General features: G+C 47.3%; 1 protein-coding gene across 4 annotated transcripts in view; it reads left to right on the top strand.

The window, feature by feature from the left end:
• The window catches only part of MAP3K4 (mitogen-activated protein kinase kinase kinase 4), a 79243-nt gene that overhangs the window by 33247 nt on the left and 27126 nt on the right, over window positions 1–18870 (top strand). For all 4 annotated transcript variants that reach the window (XM_080666603.1, XM_080666601.1, XM_080666602.1 and 1 more), the window contains exons 4-10: window positions 6262–6504; window positions 7388–7534; window positions 11648–11805; window positions 15292–15408; window positions 16981–17080; window positions 17182–17265; window positions 18478–18738. In XM_080666603.1, coding sequence (XP_080522729.1) covers window positions 6262–6504; window positions 7388–7534; window positions 11648–11805; window positions 15292–15408; window positions 16981–17080; window positions 17182–17265; window positions 18478–18738 — 1110 coding nt within the window. The remainder of the gene's footprint in view (window positions 1–6261; window positions 6505–7387; window positions 7535–11647; window positions 11806–15291; window positions 15409–16980; window positions 17081–17181; window positions 17266–18477; window positions 18739–18870) is intronic.

Here is an 18870-nt window from a genome sequence, read left to right as displayed (position 1 = left end):
ACTTTCCTAGTCGTGATATTTTTAAGGCATAAGTGGTAGTTGTCATAAATTGCAGATTTAAACATTTCTGTAAAGTACTGTGATAAATGGGGAAATGGATCTATGAAAACGGTGCAAAATGGAGTGAATTCAGTATAAGGTGGTGTGTGGAGGGAAAAATGCAACCATGTAAATATAGGCTGGAGAAGGACAGGCGAGGTACAAGTAGAGAGGGAGGAAAGCCACAGTCATGGGTGACCACAAGCCGAATATGAGTCAGTAAAAAGTCAACACGGTGCTAAAATATTTTTAAATGAATACGGCATCCAAGGTCAGGGATATAGTTTTTTCTCTATTCTTTGCCATAGCGTTCTCCTCTTTTGAGTAGCATGTCCAGTTTTGGCCCCTGGATATTAAAGAGATGTGAATTGTAGAGAACTGTGAGAATGACCAAAGGAAAAAGAGTACACCGCTTGGGGAGGTTTAGCGTAGCTGATGCAGGCCTAAGGGAAGTCTTAGTTATTGTCAGATACGGGCTTCAGTTGGTGAAGCTTTTGTGAGAGGTAAGTATGCCTATTAGAGGAAGTGGTTGAAACTGGGTTTTGTACACGTTTAGTTGTGACAGCTTGATATCTCAGATTCTCTACTGCTGAGGTGGTAAACAAAAGGGCCACACTGTTGGTGTTGTTCTTGATTGTAAAGGAGCGCAAGCGATTTTTCTGTGGTGAGTGTGCGTGTTCATTTGGCTGAAGGCAACAGGGCCCAGACCTGTGAGATTCCTTCTACCTGTGTGAGGTCGTGGTTCCAAATTTTAGTAGCTGTATGCATATGTATAACCTTTAAAAAAACTTCAGTTTATTACATAACCCAAAAAATAATTCATTTTTAAACTGATGTTCACGTCATGACCCCTTGGAAGAGTGGTGAAGCATTCACATAATATGGCAGGATGTTTGCAAAATGAGTCGATACTTTGTAGCTATCTGAGGTTAGTTTACTTTGAGTATCATTTTGATTAGAAATCTTAAAAATGAATCTATATTGTGATTTGCTTTGAATAGTATTTTAACTCTAAATGATTTTTTTATGTACATCTCTTTTTAGAGCAAGTGAGGGTTTTTTTTTCTCCCTGTGAATAACTATTTTATAATAAGATTTTATTATAGTGCAGGTTTCTTCTTTTTTTTTTAATCCTCACCCGAGGATATTTTTCCATTGATTTTTAGAGAGAGTGGAAGAGGGGGAAAGACAGGAGAAATATCGATGTGAGAGAGACATCGATTGGTTGCCTCCTGCACGCGCCCCGACCAGGGCTTGGGCTGGGAAGAAGCCTGCAACCCAGATATGTGCTCTTGACCGGAATCGAACCCGGGACCCTTCAGTCCGCAGGCCGATGCTCTATCCACTGAGCCAAACCGGCTAGGGCATATTATAGTGCAGGTTTCAAAGTCAGTAGAGCAAAACTAGATCTGTAAGAAGGATTTGTTACATGTTCCAGATGGGGAAGAACTTGCTTTGGTCTAGGTTTTTGGCTGGAATCGTTCAGTTCCAATGAGGACACATGTGGGCAAGACAGGGTTGATGATTAATTTCTATTGTGAAGCACTAGGGTTGCAGTAATATGAATGAAAAGGCTCTGGCAGTGTCACCGCGTCTCTCATTCAGTGCTGCTTGTGGGAGGGGGCAGGTGGGGTGATGGTGAGGGCTCGGGGAGGTGTGTCCAGGCTTCATAAAACTGCTTTACATGCTGTCACCCCCATTATCTCTCTCCCCCAGACCCTCTGCAGCGATGAACCACTGCTGCTACAGGAGTGCTTGGCATCCTTAGTTATGTTGGAACAAGATAGCATTGCATTTCATGTTAGAATTTATGTTGCAAACAGACCGTAGTTGGGTAGCCGTAGTTTTGGATTTCCATCAAAGTTGTGTTCCTTTGGTTTGCCCAAGTGAGATTTAAATGAATAGCTTATCCTTGTTGTAGAAGAAAAGAAACATATAAATTCAAAGCTTACTAAGTGTGTGATTAAAGATTTGTTAATTAAAATTATCTGTGCAGTTTGCTTTACAGAAGCACCTGTTGTTTTAAATTATGTTTGTCAAATAATGAAAGAGTAACCGAGAGCTAAAGTAGAAGCTTTGTTGTATTGGAGATTAAAATCCAGATTAATAAAAGACAAGGCTCTGAAATAATAACTTAGTAGGAAAGTAAGACTTTATTGTTATTCCCATTTCAGGGACATAGTTCTGTAGGGGGAGGTATAGGACATGAATACATGTACACTCCCATCTGGCATTGTTTTGCTTTATCTTTTTACTAAGTATGTTGGGGAAAGATGCACAGTTTTGAAGTCAAATAACTGGATTCTATTCCTTGATGTGGCTCTTTCTTGCCACATAACTTTGTAAATGACTTAATCTTTCTGACCCTAGGTCTTCACGTCTGTAAAATGGGTATAATACCTTCCTACCTACCTCACAGGGTTGTTGTGAGGCTTAAAAAGACATTTGCATAAATAGTAAAATGCTATAGAAGTCAAATATAAACTATTTCTTAAGTTTTGTTACAATTTTTCCTCCCTTGAAGCTAACTCTAAGTTAGTATGGGCTAGACTATTTTATATTTTTTTAAAATATGTATTTAACCTTTAATTACCAAATAATTGTGTGTTTTAAGGGTGTAAATTAGCTTCAGAATTGCTCACTAGTACCCTGTGAGGAATAAAGTTATCAACTAGAGTACAGTGTATAATTCCATTCTGTTGTCTTTGGCCTTACGGAGCACCGTGTTCCAGAGTTAGTTAGGGAAGCACCTTTTTCCTTTACCCTGTTCAGTAAGGTTACGTCAGACATTTGTAGTGCAGTTAGATTCATTTATCTCATTTGCACTCCGTCCTGGGATTTCCCAGTGTCCCGGTGGATTTTAAATTTTCCAACTGTATGAAGTTCACTTTTTGTTGTACAGACTGTGGGTTTTATACATTTAAAATGTTAAAAACCCCTAGCATATTTGAGCCATAGATTGTGATATGGTTAACTGTGCTAATTCCTTTTTTATTTACTTATGAAATGAATATATTTTCAGAAGAAGAGAAAGATAGAATGAAAACATATTTTAATGTGATATACCAAAAATTAGCTGTCTGACTTTGTAGATCACCACGCATATCACCTCAAATTCTAGGCGGGTTTTTGGTAACTCCATTAATTACTTCTTTTGAATGAGGACTGACTATATAATTACTGGAGGCCTGGTGCACGAATTCATGCACAGGGTGGGGACCCTAGGCCTGGCTGGTGACCAGGTCTGCCGGCGGGGAGAGGGTGATGGACAGCGGGAGGTTGGCTGCCGGCCCGATTGGGCAGGCTGGCTGGGGGGAAGGGCCGCAGGAGGTTGGTTGGCTGCGGGAGGTTGGCTGTGGGACACACTGACCACCACACTGACATACTACTGGTGGTCAGTGCGCGTCATAGCGACTGGTTGTTGGGTCGTAACGGTCGCTTAGGCTTTTATATACACAGAATTGTAAGTTTGGTGGCCAAGAAATACCATTTGTCTTAGGATCTAATAATAATTATGCTAATTTTTTGTGAAGAGGTTGCCTTTTATATTCAGAGTGGACAAAGGCTATAGAAATGAGGATATGCATCTATAATAAACTGCCATTTTAGTGAGCCTTACCATGTGCTAGTCACAATAGCTGAATGAAGTGGCATTTTTATTTCTATACTTCACATATATGGAGAGTAGATGACTTGGCCCAAATCACAGAAGCTATAGATTGCTAGAGAGATTCAAACCTAGGATTTGGGGATACCAGACTTTAAGCTCTGCTCATGGTTTCCAAACCTGACTGCACATGCTTATCTCCTGGAGAGCTCTGACAGATACACACACCGGTCCTTCTTGGTTGTAGGCAATTTTGAGTCTCCCAGACAGGGCAGGAGCACTCGCATTTTTTTTTATTAAATATATTTTTATTGATTTCAGAGAGGAAGGGAGAGGGAGAGAGAGAGAGAAACATCAATGATGAGAGAGAATCATTGATAGGCTGCTTCCTGCAAACCCCACACTGGGGATTGAGCTTGCAACCTGGACATGTGCCCTGACCGGGAATCGAACCCTGACCTCCTGGTTCATAGGTCGATGCTCAACCACTGAGCCCCGCCGGCTGGGCATAGGAGCACTGGCCTTTTTAATCTGCCTACGTAGCCAGACCAAGCGGTGCAGCTGCGAGTCCGCCCGCTGGGAGCGTGGGGAGGCGACAGCACTCAGCACCTGCGCTCGCACCATCAGTGCTCATTCAGACAGCTTTTATGGCCTCTTTTTATTTGCTCCCAGCTTCACCTGTCTGGCTTCATTAGTGAAGTTACGTGAACTTTTTAATCGAGGTGGCAAGCTAACAAGCACCTGCTTGCTCATTGCCTTTAGGTTTTGTTTTTCTTAAAAGAAGCATACTTTGTGTGGGCAAGTAGGAAGAAGTGATCCAGTTTGTAGCAGAGAACGGGGTCCATGACAGCAGCAGCAGCGCAAGACCAGTAGTGAGTGGTCATTGGATACGTACCGGTGGAGGGTCCAGGTTGCCTGCAGTGAGTGCTGGAGCAGGGTGTGAAGCCAGAACTGGCTGCAAGGCCATGTGCTTAGCCAGTACATAGCCTGCCTCCTGCAGTAGGGGTCACAGCACCAACTGGACTAGGGGTCACTTCACCAACTGGAACGTCTGCAGGTGTGAATGTCCCACGTCCCACGTGGTTCAGGGTTCGGGCTCTGGAAGAGGGGCTGCATGCAAATGAAAGAGTCGAGACAAGAAATAATAATTTGGAAATATTGGGGGGCCAGGCGGGAGCCCAGCTCAAGAGGAAGGACTCTGCTTGGGCTCCGGCCTCGCCATCCTTTTATTCAATTTGGGACACACCTATAGCCCTTAGCAGGCGATTTGCAGTAACAGGCAGACTGTCTTATCAGTAAGGATTTACGTGACTGTCTGGTGGGGAAGTTGCTTCAGCTTCTTCCATTGTCTGGACCAAACAGTGGGTGTACAGCCCTGACCTTTGCCATGGCTCAAGGGTCACCAGCCTTCCGGGCTCCTTGTCCACACCTCTCTGCTTGTGAAGACAGTGGGCGGCTTCCCGCATACAGGCCTGGCCAGGAATGTGGCGCGTGCGGGAGAATGGGGGCTGTGAAGAGCGAGAAACGATGGGCACTGTGGTAAACTGAGCCGCCAGGTGCTGTCATGTGGGCGATGTGGGCCCAGTGTGGACAGACCTCCAGTATGTCCAACAGAACAAAAAGATCCAGATTTTCATGTGAAACCTTCCAGTTTTTAAATGCTGGCCCCTAAGTAAAAAGTATTTAAAGCACTGCATGGAACAATTAGAGACAGAATACCTATTAATTGGTGAAGTTTTAAGTTGAAGAAAAGTCGAGATTTTTCAAATTTTGATGGTTTCATTGTTCTCAAAAGGAGAGGGCAAGGTCTTTGAATATGATTTGTCAGCATGATGTTGCCAGAGGTTTAAGAACCGTGGGGAAGCTCCGCACCCCATGTTTTATGGGGGAATACAATGGTGAGCAACATGAGGGGTCCCAGGACACATCACATACCAGATATTTGAGTGAGACTAGCCAGGTCAGTTTTATGAATTTTTCCCGATTTTTCTATCAGTGTCATTCAGTATAGCTCAGGGGGAAAAATGGAAAAAAGAATGTGTTGAATGCACTGGTTTTTATGTTTACACAAGAGGCCTGTTGCACGAAATTCGTGCAAGAGTAGGCCTTCCTTCTCCCGGCTGCTGGCACCGGCTTCCCTCTGGGACCTGGGACCCGGGACCCGGGCGTCCCTCTGGCCGCTGGCAGGCACCCGGGACCCGGGCTTCCCTTGCAGCCCTGGCTTCGTCTGGTCCAATTAGCATGAATATTAATAATTTTCTGGTTTTTCTCAGTAGAGATAGTTGTGGGTAATACTATATGTAACCTTAAATAAAAGTGTTCTGACCATTTTAATAAAAAATACATGATGAAAAAGATGAACTTGATTATATTTCTACTATTTCATTTTTTTGACAAAAAGATTGCAATTTGCTTTTAGTTCTTGTTATGGTTTTCTAATACTTCTAGAACTTTTTGTTTCAGAAAACATTAAAATTGAAATGTTAAATTATTCTAAAGATAACTTTTCCTGTAAAATGATGATTTTGGTAGATTTGTCAGCAAATTATAGAGAATAATGGTTTATAACTACACCCTCATGTATGCTCTTTCACCTTTGTTGAATTTTGTTACAGTTTTCTGAGTTTCCAGATCCCATGTGGGGCTCCGATTACGTGCAGTTGTCCCGCTCGCCTGCTTCTTCCGAGCAGAAGTGCAGCGCCGTGTCCTGGGCGGAGCTCGAGGCCATGGACTTACCCTCGTTTGAACCTGCCTTCCTGGTCCTCTGTCGCGTCCTCCTGAATGTCATCCACGAGTGCCTGAAGCTGAGACTGGAGCAGAGACCTGCGGGAGAACCGTCTCTCTTGAGTATTAAGCAGGTTTGTTTCAAAGACTGTTTAGGAACATCTAGCTGTTACATTACTCCACAGGCTTGTAATTTTTATTTTGAGGATTTTTTCCGTAATTGTTGCAAATAGTGAAAAATGAGTGTTAGTGTTTTCAAAGCTGCTCTTTTTAGGGTGATTGAAATGTTCTTTACATGCAGTCCTCAAATATAGGATTGTGGTTCAGCCTTCCTATTATTCACTTCCTTGTCTAAAAGGATATAAAAGTAGGATGATGATATGACCTGTATCCTATTAATATCAGTCTTTAAAGAATGGAAACTTAAAATTAGACATTTTAAGTTTTTTAAATTTGTTTTTTTCAATCCTTTTAAGCTACATGTAAACATCTAATTTCCTCAGGTTAGTCTTGGATTTGTTTGTGTGATTATTATAGTTTTTTGATGGTGAAAGCCATAAATCCCTGTAGGTAAATTATGCTAAGTTATTACAAAGGCCCCCGTGCTGTGTGGTAAGAGCATTTGAATCTTTATTATGATTAAAAGGGATGAGATTTTTCTCTTCTATACTGTGTCTTGTAATGTAAAGTAGTAGAAAACTGTATCTTTCTGTGGATTTTATTTTCTATGTAAATTTCTTTGTAGGAGGGTGTATTTTAGCAAATCAGTTTTTGTTTATGTGACATTTTCGCTCTGCACCCATACTTTATTTTTACTACTTTGTTCTCATCCAACTGAGACTAAGGTATTATGTAAGAATCTGGAAAATGTCTTAGGCTTTTCAGAGGTTAGGATTCGTTTGGTGGTTGTGGGGGTGGGGGTTGGAGTTTTGTGAGGATTTAAGTGGGAACTGTGAAAATCAGTACCTAGCCTGGGCAGGATGTGTGAGATGACGGACTCTGCGACTGTCCCCGCAGCTGGTCCGAGAGTGTAAGGAGGTGCTGAAGGGCGGCCTTCTGATGAAGCAGTACTACCAGTTCATGCTGCACGGCGTCCGGCGCGGCCTGGAGAAGGCTGACTGCAACATGGACGCCTTTGAGGAGGACCTGCAGGAGATGCTGATGGTGAGGCGCGGGGGCCTGTCCCCCAGGTCTGTCTGGCTGTGTGTGTGAGGGCTGCTTTTCAACCAATCGTTTTATAGCCTATTCTCGTTCACTGTTTCATTGTGGCTCTATAGCAGAATGGCCCGAAATAGAATCATAGTCTGGTCTTATTTTATTGAGCCATCTGTCATCAGTTCTATCTGTAATACTTTGGGTGCACAAGGGACCTTGCCCGGCTCTGGGCATACAGTAACGAGGCCTAGAAACTCAGTCTGAAGAACTGGGCAAAATTGATATTCCTCCCTGAGTAGGCAGTGCTGAGGTAGCCTTGTGCTGAGACGCCAGGGGGTCCGGGATGGGACACCTACACTGGACGGGCACTTCCAGGGGCGTCTTACAGTGAGGTAGCCGAGTCTGAAAGCGGAGTCAGGAGTGAAGTGAGGATCCTGGCACGTGCACGGGTTATAAACAATGAGAGCAGAGTGAGCAGACTTACTTGTATTTCTGTCCAGAAAGAGCCCCGTCTCCTCACATGCATTGTGTGTACCGCGCGTTCTAACCGCCAGACTTTTGTTCAGATCATTTCTTCCTGCTCCAACGTCCCTTCTCTTGGTTTGCCCACCTGAGGCTGACTTCGAGTCTTATTTTTTCTAGAAAGCTTATTTGACAGTTTTAACCTTTAGTGTGCTTTATCTAAACCTTCTTTGAACTCTCAGCAGTTATAATTACAACTGTACTACTTAATACGTAATGACAGCAAGTCTCTGTTCTCAGGTTCCCCTAATTAGACTGAAAGCTTTACAAGCCACGGGCTATGCCTTGAAGTTCTTTTGTCTTCCGTCATGTCTGGTGGAGTCTTAATGTGCAGTAAATACATGTTAGATTGAATAGAGAGAGAGAGAGAGACACAGCTGATTGCATAATGTGGCAGGTTGATGAAATAATACAGAAAACAGCCTCACTGGTAGGTATATTGTTTTTGCAATGCTTTCATCCTTGCTTCCACCTCACTGTGCTACCTCAGGGTGGCTCAGCACATCCAGCTCCCATCCCCCTTTCTAGGCTGGGAGAGAAGCGCAGGGTGGAAGGGAGAGTGTGCTCGCAGCGAAGTCCAGAGCAGGCGCTCCTGGAAGCCCTGCCCAGCAGCTGCCCCTGCGTCCGGCTGGCCAGGCTGGATGCGGAGCCTCTTCCCTGCAGAGCAGGCTGCGTTTCCACACACGTGGCCGCCAGCCTCTCGAGAGGAAGGAGTGAAAGAAGACGTGGCTGGGAAGAGCACGTACCACATCTGCCGTATTATGAGAAATAATTTTGATTTTAAAATTATTTCCTGATTATTTGGGAGAATACATAAAAGACCAGTATGTCTAAAATGTGGCTATGTGTTAAAGTAATATATATTTCTTATGTCGGAAAAGTCTTCATCATTGAAAATTTATGGTATAAAGCCATAAGCAAACTAATTTTTCTCTCTGTGGATGACTAAACAGAGGTTTAAGAAGAGAAAATGTGCTTTGCTTTGCCTAGGATTTAGTTTGAGCTTTGCTCCTAATTATCTGTGTAAGGCATAATTTCCCTTAGTTTCTCTCCATCATCTCACAGAGGAAGAACTAGCAATTACCATGTTTTTAAAATTGTGCCCCAAAGTGCGCTAGATGGGTAAGTGCAGGGGCATGTTTTCAGAACGGGGAGCCCGAACAACCGGTGTTTTCATTAGGGAGGAAGGAGAGAGAATGGCCTTGGGATTGGCTGTCAGATTGTGTTTACTGCATGACCCTTCTCTTGAAACTCTCCAAAAACAGCAAAAGGAAGGAAGAGGAAAGAAAACATTTCGTGTTCAGTAAAGGACAATATTGATCACAATATTGACCCTTTCCCCGCCCCCCCCCCAAAAAAAAGACTATTACAATTATTTACTTGAACATTTAGACTAAAATGAGGGTGACTAGATATGGGGGCCCATCCATTGGTTAACTAGCGTTGTGATATGTAGGCGTGTGAACAGTCAGGAGAGAAGCAGGGAGGTCCTGTTGTAGATGGCATTGCTGCACGACAGAAGGAGACTAGAGAGGGACACCTCTGTTGTCTGCAACTCACGCTCTGAGCAGGAAGACTGCTGAATGAGAGCTAGGTGGAAGGGGGCGGGGCAGCAGTGATTGGCAGGAGATGATGTAGAACAAATGTGACTTCGAGGTCTGCTCTGTGCTACCTCATCCCTCTGACTTGAAAACCGAGGGATGTGTGCGTGCAGGTCCAAGGAAATGACTTGGTGTTTGAGGCAGCAAATCCATGTTGAAGCTGTGGACATTCCAACTCATTTCCCTGGTTTTAGAAATCACGACAATAAACATAATGCATGGTGTAGGAACATATGATAGATTTGAGGAACCACGTCAAAAGAATTTAAAAGGTGTGATATTTGCCCGGCTGGTTTGGCTCAGTGGTTGTGTGTCCACCTATGAACCAGGAGGTCACAGTTCGAATCCCAGTCAGGGCACGTGTCCAGGTTGCGGGCTCGATCACCAGTGGGGGACGTGGAGGAGACAGCCAATCAGGGATTCGCTCTCATCACTGATGTTTCTGTCTCCCTGTCCCTCTCCCTTCCTCTCTGAAATCAATAAAAGTATATTTAAAAAAGAAAAAGAAAGAGATGTGATATTTGATAACATGGTGTGATACTTTTAGAAGACAAGGGAGGGCCAGACACTCACAGTCAGCCGTTTCCATCTCACGTAAACTAATGACTAAAATTCTGCGCACACCGAAGGCCATGTTACATTTTTTGCCGATCTAACAAAAAAATAACAGGTGTCATTTTGATTCATTCACACTGGATGGCTATTGTTGTGTTGGCTGTTGTCATTTTTTTTTTTTTTTTGACAGTCTTAAGGGAAAATAGGTCGGTGCCCCTGACTTAATAATCAGGTGTTGCATGTTTAAAAGTTCCCGTGGCACACGGGTTGACAGCCACTGTTCGGAAGAATAAAGGGCACGCAAAGGCGCCGAGAGGGAGCTCCTGGAGCTGCTCACTTTCCTTGTTCATTTGGATAGGACGGTGGTCGACCCATGCTTGCAGGTTCCACACACACAGCTGGGCCCGGGACTGGAGCCTGATGCCGCACAGCGTGGATGGAGGGGGGCCCAGCGCTCCCGAGACACAATAGAAGACACTGCCCTTGAAATACAGAAAAGACTGACACTTGCCTGCTGAAAGTTGTTAAGGTCTCAGAACACGTTCGCTCCAGTGAACCGAAGGCAGAACCTGATGAAAACACGGGAATCCAGGACTAGAGGAGGCACCCTGTAGACACCAGCAAAGACAGTGTCACCGGGGCGGGGAGGTGGTGCCAGCCAGGTTGGGCTGGCGTCAGATTTCCTCATCCTGGTAACAGCGCTAGAGGCAGTGCGGTGGTGGCGCAGAGTTCTGAGGGAGCGGATGTGTGACCCAGATATTTCCTACGCAGCCAGCTTACCCTTTCATAAAAGGATCGGTAGGCGGTGATCGTTTTCTTGGTAATGTACAATCGTGAACCCGTTTTGAGAAAAACCACTTGATAGTAAAACCCTACTAAGCAACAGGTAAGTCAAAATAAGAATTTAGGGATGAGAAAGCTTAATAGGACTTGTGGTGGACATTAACCCCACTTCAGAAAAATTGGGTATTTTAGTTACAGATCATAATTTATGTCATAAACCTTGAAAAATTATAGCACAAAAACCTGGATATTGGGAAGGGATGGTGAGAAGTGTGCTCATTTCCTCTCAATACGTAAGCTACTGTCGAAAGTTAAACAAGTAAGGATCCCAGCCTCTTAAAGGAGTAATGTCTGCAGTATATTAATGATAAAATTTCTGGTTGCTATTTTTAATTTTTTAAACTTGGTGGTACCTTTGGCTGCATGGTGAACATTTCAGTCATTTTCTCAGTCATCTGAAGGGACTGTGAGTGCTTGGTAAGCTGCGCGGGGTGAGCCACACAGTTTAAGACCAGTGCTCTCTCCGCCTCTGGTGGCAGTGCCCGTGCCCCGCGGCCCTCTGCTCCCGGCTTTCTGACGCAGAGCCTTCATGTTGACCTGGAACTTCGTGAGTTGCCAAAGTTGTTCTCAAATGCCACCCTTTGCCTTTTTCTATTTTAAGGTATATTTTGATTACATGAGAAGCTGGATCCAAATGCTACAGCAGTTACCTCAAGCATCCCACAGCTTAAAAAACCTGTTAGAAGAAGAATGGAATTTCACCAAAGAAATAACCCATTACATCCGGGGAGGAGAGGCCCAGGCGGGGAAGCTCTTCTGGTAGGAACCCCGTGCTCCCGAGGGCACCTGTCCGCCTTGCCCCCCCCGCCCCCCCCCCCCCCCCCCCCGCTCCAGCTGCTTTCCAGTCCCTTCTGTGCCCCTGAGCGCTGAGTTCTGTGGAAACGGCAGTCCTTCATATCTGTGTGCCCCTCGCCCAAGCTTGTTAGCCTGGAGCAGTGGTTCTCCCCAAGGTGCTTGCCCGTCCCCACCCCACCCCTCGGGGTCAGGGGGCAATGTCTGGAAGCAGCTTTGATTGCAGGACTGGGCGGTTCCACTGCCATCTCGTGAGCAGAGGCCCGGGACGCTGCCAGGCACCTGCAGTGACAGGACGGCCCCCGAACAAAAGTTATCCTCCCCCAGTGTCAGTCTTGCGGTGGGGAAGTCTTGCCTCAGGTTTACGTGACCAGGAGCAGAATCTCAGCCTCTGAGGGCGGACTGGCCTGTGTGCCCGTGTGCCCGTGTGCCCATGTGCCTGTGGGCCCGTGTTCCTGTGGGCCCGTGTGCCTGTTCGCCTATGTGCCTGTGGGCCCGTGGGCCCGTGTGCCTGTTCGCCTATGTGCCTGTGGGCCCGTGGGCCCGTGAGCCCGTGGGCCCGTGCGCCCGTGGGCCCGTGGGCCTGTGGGCCCGTGTGCCTGTTCGCCTGTGTGCCTGTGGGCCCGTGTGCCTGTGGGCCCGTGTGCCTGTTCGCCTGTGTGCCTGTGGGCCCGTGTGCCTGTGTGCCTGTGGGCCCATGTGCCTGTTCGCCTGTGTGCCTGTGGGCCCGTGGGCCTGTGTGCCTGTGGGCCCGTGTGCCTGTGGGCCCGTGTGCCTGTTCGCAGTATGCCTGTGGGCCTGTGGGCCCGTGCGCCCGTGCGCCTGTGCCAGCAGTCCTCGGGATGCTTGACCGAGGAAGGACGTACTTCCCAGCACTGCTTTGGGACTGTCACGCTGATGGCAGAATCTCTGCAAAAAAGGGGCATACGTTGAAGGGTTAGAAATGCAGACAGGAAACCATTGGGGGGGCGTGGTCACTGGTCTGTTTGTTGTAGAAAGTGAGTGTCTCGAGTGCAGGTACCTGATGTGGATTCGGTGCATCAGTGGCCTGTGCTCACCAACTGAGGTTCAGCCCTCCCCGGGGCTCCAGGCTGCTGCCTCGCTCAGCTCCTCAGCAGCCATGTCACTGTCTCCTTACTGGGGGCCGTTACACATCTCCTGGGCCTTCCCTCCCTGTGCAGTCTGCAGGACCTCAGCTTTCCCACGGAGCAGTCTTCTGACCTCGAAGGTCACCGTTCGCAGCTCCACCGCCCCTGTCTGTGCTCAGTATCTCGGAATCTTGTATTCACGCCTCGCCCCTAACCTCCAGTTTGGATCAAGTCTTCTCTGTATTGTGTGTGAGCAGAGAGCGCGCTCCGTCTCAGTGCTCTCCAGTCCCTCAGCTGCGGGCCCCTCGAAGGGTGCTGTCCTGTGCGTTTGGGCTCCCCGAGGCAGCCTAAGGGTGCACGCCCTGCCATTGTCACCGTCTCGCATCCTTCCGCTCTCCTGTCATTGCTTCTGTTGGCGTTCTGTTCCCAGGCTCTCAAGCTCAGCTGAAGACGTTCTTTGAAAGGGCTGCTGTTGCGTGTCACTGCCAGTCCGCGCTCATTTCCCTGTGTGCGCCCTCATTCTCCTGCAGTGCTTTTGTCTCTATCTTTCACTTGACCTGGAAACTGCAGCACAGCTCTGGCCTTGCGCTCACGGTGTGCATCCTGAGAAGCTCCGGCCCTGCACTGCCCTGTGGGCCCGCCCCACGGACTGTCGGGATCCTGGTTCTGATGCATCTCTTGTGTTAGCACGCATCTGCTTCGTGTGCTGGGTCCCCGAGCCCAGCCAGGGTGGCTCAGCCCTGACTCCTGTCATCTCCCACATGCCACCTCGCCCGTGTGGCCGTCCCGCAGGAGAGGCCCAGACCCTGCCCTGCTCACGGCTCCCGGTCCCGCTCAGCCTTCGTGTGTGATGTTTCCCATTGCATCTTTGCCGCAGCTCGGAGCGCTCTAGTCTCTGCTGCCCCTCCCCCCTGTAGTTTGCCTTCAGCGCCGTAGCCAGAGCGCCTTGTGGAATGTGCATCTGTCCATTTTCTCCGACGGCTCCCCTTCTGACTCAGTAAAAGTGAGAGCAGGTGCTTCCAGCGGCCCGTGAGGCCTGCCCCAGCCTCACTTTTCATCCCGTCTCCCCCTGTCCGGGCTTACTGTGCAGCAGTAAGTAGTGGCTTCCCCCCCGCCTCGCTCAGGCTGCGCAGGCTCCACGTCCCACCTCAGCTCTCTCGCCTGCCATCCCTCTGCTGGGACTGCTCTCCCCCAGCCAATTTCAAGATTCACGTGTCTGCTTCCTTTGCATCTTTCTCCAGATTTGAAGTTGGAATTCCTATCCGCAAGTCCTCCTTAGCTTCCTTTCCTGTTGTACTTCTCTCCATACGACACTGATCTATGTACTGTGTAGTTTTCTTTTTGTTCTGATTCGGGGGAGGCATAGTGCCTGTTCTGGTCACTGCTGTGCAGCATAGAACAGATACTCAGTATTGGTTGTGTAAGTCCGTCCTGGGCATCCTTGTACACTGTGTGTGTACAGCCACCCTCAGTCCTCCACATGCAGGCCTTCTGCTTTCCTGTCCTAGTCCCCGTCCAGCTCCTTTCAGATGGACGATCCATCCACACCGTGCCTCCTGCTTTACACGTCTTCATGCTGTTTGATCATGCTTCTTGTTCTTCCTGGACACCCACAGAACCCCCCTCCCCGTCATTCTGCTTGTTATAACCCTGCATTGCCCACAGGCCCATGAAACACCACCTCCCACCAGGTTTGACCTTCCTCCTCTGACAGCTCCCCCACCACTGACGGACTGTCCGGGGCACCCCCTCTGTGCTGGCCGTGCCCTGGCCTGCTTCCTTTACCAGGTCGTAAGCCTCTTCCTTGAGTATCACAGCCGTCAAGCTGCTGTTGAACTTGTACTGCGCTCACATTTATGTATATACTTGCATTTGCCTTTTAACCCTAGTATTTAGATTTCATACTCAGAGAGAACCATTAGCTATATATACTAGCTTATGTTTAATAACCATGAAAAGCTAAGTGTGAGGAAAAACTTAAAAAACAGTTGCATTTAAGGAATTCACTTTATTGCCTTATATTATCATTTAGTTTATTGAGCTTTTTAAAAAATCTTGTCATAGATATATATTTAAGGCCATTTTATATCATTTTGAACCTTTGTTTAAGAGGAAAATAACATCTGTGAGTAATTACATAGCTACTGTGTAATTATACTTGCATTTATACTTGGTGATAGAACAAAGGTAGATCCATGCCATAATCAGTTTCCGCTTTTCCACATTAATCATGATTTTATATTGAAAAACTCCCAGTCATCTTTTAAATGGTTGAAACACTGTGGGGCCTTTCAGTTCCTCATTGAGAGCCATGTACAGTGAGCCCGCCCTTTCCCCGGCTCACTCTTGTTGCTCTTCGTCCCAGCGACATCGCGGGGATGCTGCTGAAATCCACGGGGAGCTTCCTGGAGGCCGGCCTGCAGGAGAGCTGTGCCGAGTTCTGGACCAGCGCCGACGACAGCAGTGCCTCGGATGAGATCAGGTGAGGAGCCTGACATCCGCTCATTCACACCAAAGGGTTCGGCACTTTCTGAACTTGGGTAGCACACCTGGAGGGACTTACTTCCATGCTGTCTTTTCATGTGTCTCTAGTTATGATTCTGTGACATTTCCTTGGGAAGTGAATTGATGTAGCCTGGTAAAATGGTGTCCCTGGGGAAAGGAATGGGTAGTTTCAGTGAGCGAAAGTGAGTAGAGCAGAGTCACTCCGTGTGCTGGAATGTCCTCAACTAAATGAGGGTACCCTGTGGCAGTCCTTCAGCACCTTCCATTGCCACTTGCTACTTTGGTATTGTTTTTATGCTCAGCGTATCCTTCTGTTGAACTTGAAGCTGAAGTGCGTGGAACCGTGGCTTACTCACCGGTTGCATTTCCTCCAGTTCCGTGCAGATGGTATTTAGGCTGAATCATGTAAAAAGGCTGTTTTATGGCCTGTACACCAGTCATGTAGCTTTTGTGCAGCCAGCCATCAGTCAGCGGTGCAATGGGACACGCCCTCTGGCAGTGCTCGGGCCGAGCTGGCTTCTATAGAGCTGAACTGTGCGCTCCCCAGCTGGGGTTGATGCGAAACACAGTTTGGATTTCAGAACGCTGGGATGTCCTATGTCACAGATACACACATCGTTACCACGTGCATTCTCACCGGGAGGACTGTCGAGGGGCTGAGAGGTGGGGTGAAGCCATTTGTAGGGCTTGCAGTTTTGAGAGCTAGTAGGGAGGATTAAAACAAAAGTGGGGACTCAGGAACTAAGGTGGTGAGCTAGTGTAGAGAATGGCTCTCTGATGGTTTTTAGGGGTGATCCGAACCGTGGTTCATGTGCAGTGGGCGCTGGGGCGGGCTTGTCCTGGGTCACAGAGCCGATGGCCATAGACGGTGCACTTCTCTTCGCAGTCACCGCCCAGCACCATGGGGCTGGCAGCCTGAACTCGGCTGTGGCGGGGGTCTTGGTCCGTATCCAGGAACATTGACAAACACCACATAAGACAGTGTTGTGGGTGAAGCCAGTTGTTCAACATTTACTGGCTTACCCCTGGATATGTGCCTTTTTTGTGTGCTTTTTTAAAATCCTTACCCAAGGGTTTTATTGATTTTGAGAGAGAGAGAGACATGGGGGAGGACATCGAGGTGAGAGAGAAACATCAATCCATTTGCTTCCTGTATGTGCCCCAGCCAGGGATCGAACCCTTCCCTTGACTTTTCAGTGTATGGGACAGTGCTCCAAGCAACTGGCCCACCCGGCCAGGGCTGGATATATGCTTTTTAGTTAGATTATGAGCTGGGAGTTAAGACCTTGTCTCAAACTCCAGGAAATTATTGTACTGAAATCTGTAGAAAGTTGAACTTACTGTTAGTTGAAGGTGATGGAGTATACCCTACTTACTTAAAGAACAGTGCTTTTTGGAAAACTGAGGGGAAAGCTCTTGGATATCTGGAATATGTTTCCACTTATAAAACCTTCAGTTGTATTAATGTGGTCTGGAATCGGCTTCATCTTTCTTTCTCTTCATACCCCGGCTGTATCTCCTGTACCCTCCCTGTCTCCATCCCCTGCAGGCGGTCTGTTGTGGAGATCAGCCGGGCCCTGAAGGAGCTCTTCCACGAGGCTCGGGAGCGGGCCTCCAAGGCCCTCGGCTTTGCTAAAATGCTGAGAAAGGTGAGTTCACGGTCCCGGCTGGTTACTGTTACTCTCTCCTTTTTCTTCTTGTTTTTAAAAAAGCCAGCTCTAAAGAAGTGTCGTTGTGTCTGTGACCCTAGGACCTGGAAATAGCTGCCGAGTTCATCCTTTCAGCCCCCATCAGAGACCTTCTGGAGGTCCTGAAGTCAAAGCAGTACGTCAGAGTAAGTAGTTACGTGTTACATGTCAAAGTCAGTAGTCACATGTTACATGTCAAAGTCAGTAGTCACGTGTTATTAGTCAAAGTAAGTCTTCCCATGGTATCATGTCAGAGTAAGTCTTCTCATGGTGTAATTGAAATGTTTGTCTTTCTTACTTTACTCCAAAACAGGAAAGCTTTTCTTAAAGGTCCTGAGAATAAAAAGTTTAGGCTTTGCTGGCCACATGGTGACCCCAATTATAGGACTATTCCATCGTCTCCCCCAAATCCAGTTTTTCATACTTACTGACTTGCCTTACAGATAAAATAATTAAATACTCAGCATATTTATTTTATTAAATTAGTTACACATACCTGTTTATGTTGAATTTAAATGAGTTGTTTTGATTTTTTACCCTCACAATTCAGACTTTCTACACAAATCTTCGACATCCTGGACATCACCAGAGCCTCTTTTTGAGTTTCCATCTTTGAGCTCTGACATTTGGAATCTGTGTGTGATGTTGTTCCTGGAAACTTTGTCCCACCCACGTGTATGTGACTTGTATGGCACAGTCACGTGTGTTTCTTGTTAAAATGATCTTTAAAAGGCTTTTTAGGATCCCCTCCCCAGGAGTCACTGTGAGCCTGCACTGACACTCGTGCCTTTTCACCGAGTCGGGACGTCCTGTGTCAGACGTCATCCCGCACAGACGCAGGCTTCTTCGCCGCCCGCCCACGGCAGGCTTTGCTGTCTGGGAGTGGCTTTGCTTAAAAATGGCCTCACAGACCAGCACTGGTTGAGGCTGTCTCAGGCTGACCTTCCTCCTGAAGACTCCTACCTTTGCTGTTGAAACGAGGAAGGTAGAGGCTGCCCTGTGAGTGGACACAGTGTGAGGATTCCCCGCCCGTTAGTCACAGCCCCATCGCTGACCGGAACCGCTTGTCCCCTCATCGCCCTGGCTCATGCCTTTCCCACATTGCCTTCCTCAAACCTGCTTGTCTTTTTCCAGTTCGTTTTTTTAAGTAACATTTCGTTCATTTATGGCATTTCTTAATTCAAGATTTTTCTTCAAATGGCTAAAATTTAAGTTTATTTTTGGAGCTTTATTGGGTATAATCGGCATAGGAAAACTGCACCGAACTAGTGTGTATGCTCTGGTGAGTTTGGACACACAGACACTGGCTGCCATCACCCCAGTCAGGATAACCAGGCTGCGGCTGGTTTCTGTTCCAGGTGCAGATTCCTGGCCTGGAAAACTTGCAGGTGTTCGTCCCGGACACGCTGGCCGAGGAGAAGAGTATTATCCTGGCGTTGCTCAACGCCGCCGCAGGAAAGGACTGCTCAAAGGACTCGGACTACGTGCTGCTGCTCGACGCCTATCTCCTCCTCACCAAGCACAGCGACCTCGCGGGCGACAGCTGGGCCACGTGGGAGGCGCAGCCTGTGAAAATCGTGCCTCAGGTGGAGACTGTGGAGACCCTGAGAAGCATGCAGGTATGCCCTCCTTAGATAATTTTGTAGCATTGCTTGTTCTGTAATGTTCCATCAAAATCTACAGGTATGTTAAATGACACTGGAATACTTGGAATACTTTATGTCTTTTCCGTGTCAGCCAGGTCACTAGCT

Source organism: Plecotus auritus, assembly GCF_963455305.1.
Source record: "Plecotus auritus genome assembly, chromosome: 4".
Classification (NCBI taxonomy): Eukaryota; Metazoa; Chordata; class Mammalia; order Chiroptera; family Vespertilionidae; genus Plecotus; species Plecotus auritus.
Note: the sequence above shows the minus strand (reverse complement) of the source record. Positions and strands in the feature narration are given on the sequence as shown.